Source organism: Gavialis gangeticus, unplaced genomic scaffold, assembly GCF_001723915.1.
Source record: "Gavialis gangeticus isolate Ggan-Ray unplaced genomic scaffold, GavGan_comp1, whole genome shotgun sequence".
Lineage (NCBI taxonomy): Eukaryota > Metazoa > Chordata > Crocodylia > Gavialidae > Gavialis > Gavialis gangeticus.
Genome location: NW_017729034.1, coordinates 8,644,099 through 8,650,339, shown reverse-complemented (window position 1 = coordinate 8,650,339; position 6,241 = coordinate 8,644,099). Strand labels below are relative to the sequence as shown.

Genomic DNA, 6,241 nt, shown 5'->3' with positions numbered 1-6,241 from the left:
CAATGCCCCCACACTCTCCATCACACCCTACCCACCCAATCTCTGTGCTCCTGCCACCCCTCTGGGTGTGGGCCAGGCCCAGCTCCACACTCCTGCCCAGCTATAGCTCTGCCTGGAGGCTGTGCATACTGGCTGGGCTGGGCTTTTCCACACACAATGTTGGGAGTGAGGTATGTGGGCTAAGTAGGGTACAATTAATTGGTGGGTGCCCACAGTGTGGATGAAATTGCTTGGTGGGCCAGATCCAACCTGAGGGTTGTATTTTGCCCGCCTGCCCTTGGCAAGTTTGCAGATGACACCCAGCTGGGCAGAGTATTAGATATGCTGGAGGGTAGGGCTAGGATTCAGAGTGACCTAGACAAATGGGAGGATTGGGCCAAAAGAAATCTCATGAGGTTCAATAAGGACAATTGCAAAGTCCTGCACTTAGGATGGAAGAAACCTATTTGCTGCTACAAGCTTTGGACTGACTGGCTGGGCAGCAGCTCTGCAGAAAAGGACCTGGGGGTTTCAGTGGACAATAAGCTGAATATGAGCCAGCAGTGTGCCCTTGTTGCCAAGAAGGTGAACAGCATCCTGGATTGCATTAGTAGGAGCATGGCAAGCAGATCGAGGGAAGTAATTATTTCACTCTGTTCTTCACTGGTAAGGCTACATCTGGAGTACTGTGTACAGTTTTTCATAGATTCATAGATTGTTAGGGGCTGGAAGGGACCTTGCAAGATCATTGGGTCCAGCCCCCTTGCACTAGGCAGTTTTGGGTCTCCCAGTATAGAAAGGATGTGAACAAATTGGAGAGAGTCCAGTGGAAGACAGTGAAAATATTTGGGGGCTGGGGTATATGACTTCTGAAGAGAGGTGGAGGGAACTGGACTTATTTAGTCTACTGAAGAGAAGACTGAGAGGGAATTTGACAACAGCCTTCAGCTACCTGAAGCAAGGTTGCAAAGAGGATGGAGGTAGATTGTTCTCAGTGGTGGTAGATGACAGAACAAGGAGCAACGGTCTCAAGCTTCAGCAAAGGAAGTTGAGGTTAGATATTAGGAAAACCTTTCTCACCAGGAGGGTAGTAAAGCACTGGAATGGATTACCCAGAGAGGTTGTGGACTCTCCATCCTTACAGGTTTTTAAGACCTGGCTAGACAAAGCCTTGGCTGGGATGATCTAGTTGGGGCTGGTCCTACTTTGAGCAGGGGGTTGGACTACATGACCTCCTGAGGTCCCTTCCAACCCTCATTTTCTTTGATTCTATGATTCTGTGGCCTAGCTGGAGAAAAGAGCCTTTTAGCTAGCTTGCCAACTGGGGTTTGCTGTCTGAGGGCATGCTAAACTGTAGGGTGGAGAATGGGGAAAGGGCTTGTGGATTTGATGGTAAATTTCTGACGAGGCTATTGCTTAATAGAGGAACCAGAGGACTCCATGTGTGAGTTGCCAAGGTCTTGCTTGTTGAAGCACCTGTGGCATAGGACTGGTAGTCTTGCTTCACACATGTGCTTGCTGGGGTAGATGCAGGCAGCTGACTTGGTCTAGGCATGTTAGGAATGACACAGTGTCACACTTCTAGGCTAATTGCATCTCTGTCTCCTCCGTGGTCTCTGGGGGCACTCCACTCAGTTCTCAGGCCTCTGGCCATCACCTCTGTCATGATTGATGGAGTCCTGCTATCAGCTCCCTCCAGACTAGGGATTTGGGCTTCCATTCCTCCTGCAATTCACTGTAATTGCCTTAGCAGTCTTGGCTTTAGTTCACCATCAGAACTATCTTCATCTGTCTCTCAGGTGCAAAGAGAGTTAGGCACTGACCAGCCAGTTCCTATAGAGCATGCTATCATTTAATTAGGGCAAAAGCATTGCAGAGAAAACATGCTTGAAATCAGTACACGCTCCACACACATACTAAATTCTTCTGGTAGTGTCTGTAATCTGTGGGGTATGTGACACACATTTGTCCATTTTCTAATCCAAAACCCATGTGTCACAGTCTTATATGAGTTCTTCACTGAGTAAGAGTAACAACCTCATCTCGTGTTAGTTTGGACACTGAGTAGAGATAAAGGCAGATTATGCAAATTCCACCAAAGAGGTGAAGCTTCTTTAGACTTCTTTGCTTGCCTGGGGATTTGCATTAATTACCCTTCCAAATGACCTGAATTTCTGCAGGGAACTCCTCTTCTAGCTGTGTACAGATAAGAGTGATATAATGAGCTGGAGTATTCTAGGGGCCTGTGGGGTCTGACACATCTCAAATGTTTCCACGTGTCCAAGTTCTTACATTTGTTCGCATGGGGCCAAACTTAAGCCAGTTAAGCAAGGTGATTGTGGAAGTGCTGAGTTATTTTCATGCCTTAATCTGTCAAATTCAAATGGCCAGGGTGGCTGAGATACAGAGATGAAAGAGGGATGCAGCACATAGTCTTTACGTCCTCTCTCCACTGCGCAGGCTGCTTGACTAATATGAGGAGGACACGGGAGCAAATTGTTAGAGTCCAGCTGCCATGACACCTCACCTCCTCTCCTACTTAATCGTCTGGGGAGACATCCACTTGGGGAGACCCATTCTCAGAAACTGAAGGATGCCGTTCCTCAAATGAACAGCTGCCAGGCAAAACTGACTCCCATCCAGCCTGCAACCAAGGCTGGGGTGTGTGGGAAAGTATTCACCGATGTGTAGGAAGGAGGAGCAGGGAATCAGCAGGTGATGGGGGAAGACGGTCCATGCACTGGTAGCTGAGGATGGCATGTTGTTCAAATGCTGGCAGCACTTGACTGTCACCCAGGAGAGAGAGCTCTGGCAGGAACGGCTTCAGCCCTAGCCCTTCCTGTCTTCCCTGTGCTCTGAGCACTGTGTGGGCCCCAAGCCACTGGCAGGGAGCTGTAGGCAGGGGGTGGCGGGGGTGGCTGAGCCACTAAGTGGCACTGCCCAGCTGCAAAGCTGTGGCTTCCCTTTGTCTCCATGGGCAGGGGCCGGGGCTGCAGACCTCTCCTGTGCCTGGATCCCACTGCTACAGGGAGGGAGGGAGATGCTGGGCCCCTCATAGGGGTCAGGCGGGACCTTCCAGCCACAACAGCAAGACCCCAGCCCTGCGGTGGGTCTGCCTGGCCCCCTCCTGCAGCAGCAGGTCCTGGGCAGGGCAGTGGGTTCCCTGCATCTCCCACCACGTTTGTGCTACCATGGCCTAGACCTGGAAGGCTCCTCCATGCTTCTGGGCCAAGCCCTCCCCAGCTTACCCCGGGGGAAAGCGAAGTCAGTTCCCAGTGGGATGGCCTCTGCCAGGCATGCAATGTCCTGCCCCCTCCTGTCTGTGGTACTGGGGCTGTGTGGGGCCTGAGGCAGCCATGAGTGGGGCTGAGCATGCAATGGGCTTGTTTTGAGGAGGTGCTGCAGCAGCTAGAGCAGGTGGTGCTGGGTCTGAGGAGTTGCTGCCAGTCCCTTGCATGGTGAGTGTGGCCCCAGGGCATTCCAGAGAGGCGTTGGTGCAGCAGGAATCCCAGGCGGGGTGTTAGGGCTGAGCTGCTGTGCCATTGCCTTAAGTTCTCCTTGTTTGCTCCCCAGTTCGTGTTTCTACCTTCTCCCAAGTTCTGCTTGCTGTTGGATCAGTCCTTTGGGCCCTGCATTACTCTGTCCCTTCCCCACAGCCAGCTGCTTTCTTTCTGTCCTGTACCCGTTGCCTAGAGCCTGCCCTTGTCCTTCCTGCTAAAGCTGTCCCCTCTTCCTCCTCATCACAGCAGTGGGTGTAGATTTGGGAGAGTCAGTCATTCTACGTAGTGGCTGCTGGGTAGGGCCTACACCTTATTCCCAGAGAATGCCCAGAGCCCCATTTCCCTCTAAACTGGGGGAAGCTTGGAGTGGGTAAAACAGGCCATCATGCCATCCCTAAGTTTGTCCACCCTCCTCCCCCAAAAGCATGTGGACTGCCTTACACAGGGAGGGGCAAGAGGAAACAGGCAAACTGAACCATGCTTCTCCCATCGTTGGCTGCTCCAATGGGTTTCCCATTCATTTGGGAAACCAATTCAGAATAGCATTCCTTGTCAGTGTTTGCTGGCCGCTTCCATCACTCTTCTCTACTTGAATAACACCTGCCCTGCTCAGCTGCTCCCTGCAGCCTCTTTTCTAGCAGGGTTTCCTGGTTTCTTGCAGCTCTTGCAATCAATAACACCTTCCTGGCATGTCTTGATTATCAGACCACCGTTGGATTTGTATCTCTTCACTTTAAATTGCTTTCATTGCTCTGTTATACTCTGGTGAAGAAATGACCATCTTGCCTGTGTGATGATGTGCCTGCGGGAGGTATGCATCATCTCAATGTGAAACCAAGAAGGTAGTCAGGGGAAGAGATAAGGGGTTGGATCCCTGGGAGAAATCTCATTTGAAACCAACACCCCCACTAAAGAAAACAGAAAATTTATCTCTCTTCAGTTAGTTCTTCAACATTGTGAAAGCTTGTGAAAGGGAAAGGGCAGATACGCCTCACTAGGGTGTAGTATTTGGCAGCTGATGAAGAATGAGGGATTTCTGATGCCAGGTGTGCATTATGTGCTTCATTCCTGGGGTAAGCCAATGTTCCTCATGAAAGGAAAGTGATTTTAGTTCCTGGGGAATAATTCCACATGTCCCTCACTTTCACAGGATCCTAGAGTGGGGAGGGACCTCAAGGACCATCTTATGCAGCCTCTTGTGCGAGTGCAAGATGCACTGTTACTAAACCAGCCAGTATTTGTGCCAGATCCAACTTTTTGTGAGTCTCGCTTCACTCATGGCAACCAGAACTTCCTGCCTTGCAGCCATTGTAGTCCATTATGTGCTGCACATACATTGTGAGAGGAAGTGTCTGCTTCAGTTGATAATGTGAATAGAACAAAGCAGGCAAAAAGTAGGAAGGGAAACAAGCACAAAATGGGGAAGTGATTTGTCAAACATTGCACAACCCACCTCTGTCAGGGTAATGAACAACCCCAGGTCTCTCATCTTCCCGCCTAGCACTTGTTGCTGCTTCTTCCCTGCTTTGGCAAACTGGTCTCCTTGGGCATCAGTATGTCACAAGCTCATCTTGTGGGATCTAGAGGGGGCTATAAAGCAGCTTTTCTGGGGCAATATCAACTAACCTTTTCACCCTCTTTTGGACCAGGGTGAGTCCTGTGATGTCTGCCTTCCATCAATCGCTGAACCAGAATTCCATGAATTGCAAAGCAACAAGAGGCTTGGCAGCCTGCGCTATATCCCAGCTTCCTGCTTTACTGTGATGTCCCTCCTGGGTCCATTATTTTCTCCCCACTGAGGTGTGCAGTAGGAGGACTGTATCAGGAACACTGCTGAGGAAGCAGCTTGCAAAGCCAGGAGGGCCATGGGCTTCAGCTTTGGTGTCCTTCACCTCTCCTACAAGTTCAGGTTGCTCCTGGTCTTAGCCTTGTGTGTGATGGTGGTGGGATGGGCCAGCTCCAACTACATCATGGTTGCTCTGCAGGAAACTCCAAAAGCTAAAAGTTTGTTGGACAATTTGGTGCTGGAGAGAGAGGAGGAGCAGGCTGAGAAGGAGGAGGAGGAAGAGGAGAATCAGAACAAGCAAATGATTTCAACTATGAAAGTCCCCACAGTGAAGTCAACAGTGGGCCAGTGCCCTGCACGCTCTCCATACCTGCGTAAGTGTCTGAGGTTCCCTTTTTTTAACAACTTACATCTGCATTCAGAGTACTGGCTTGGTTCCCTTCTGGGCTCCTCTCAGCCAGGCACTTTTCATGTGAACCAAATACAGTGTGAAGGACTAGACCCGCACTTAGATGCCAGTTTGTCTTAGAAATACCTGGTGAGATGGGCAGGGCAATTTGGTAATGTATGAGGAGAAGTCATGGGGTCCCCACCATACCCAATGTAAGTTATTTGGCTAGATGACAGAATCTACCTTTGGCAGCTCATTTCAGCATAGGCAGTTCTGTTCATTACCTAGAGTTAATCCTTTCACTATCTTCCTGCATTCATTCTGAAAGATGGGCACAACCTAGCCTACCGGGAGACATGCAGGCTGTTTGCGTTTGTTTGGGAGACTAGTTTGGATCATGGGTGTTCTGGCAGGCAGTGCAACGCAAGGAGGTAGAAAGTGCATCTGAAAAAGCAGCAGTAACTTGACATATGGGTGCTGGGGTTTACCCAGGGCACCTCTAGACAGTGTTCCCTGTAAGGAGTAGCGGTCTGTGAGTGCATCGCTTTGGTGCGGCGTGGGACACTTACTGAAGGTAAGCTCCTC

At 50.3% G+C, this 6,241-nt stretch overlaps 1 protein-coding gene across 2 annotated transcripts in view; it reads left to right on the top strand.

The window, feature by feature from the left end:
• Positions 1–6,241, top strand: part of B4GALT4 (beta-1,4-galactosyltransferase 4) — a 101,079-nt gene that overhangs the window by 52,454 nt on the left and 42,384 nt on the right. For both annotated transcript variants that reach the window (XM_019527136.1, XM_019527135.1), the window contains exon 3: positions 5,129–5,639. In XM_019527136.1, coding sequence (XP_019382681.1) covers positions 5,345–5,639 — 295 coding nt within the window. In that variant the 5' untranslated portion in view covers positions 5,129–5,344. The remainder of the gene's footprint in view (positions 1–5,128; positions 5,640–6,241) is intronic.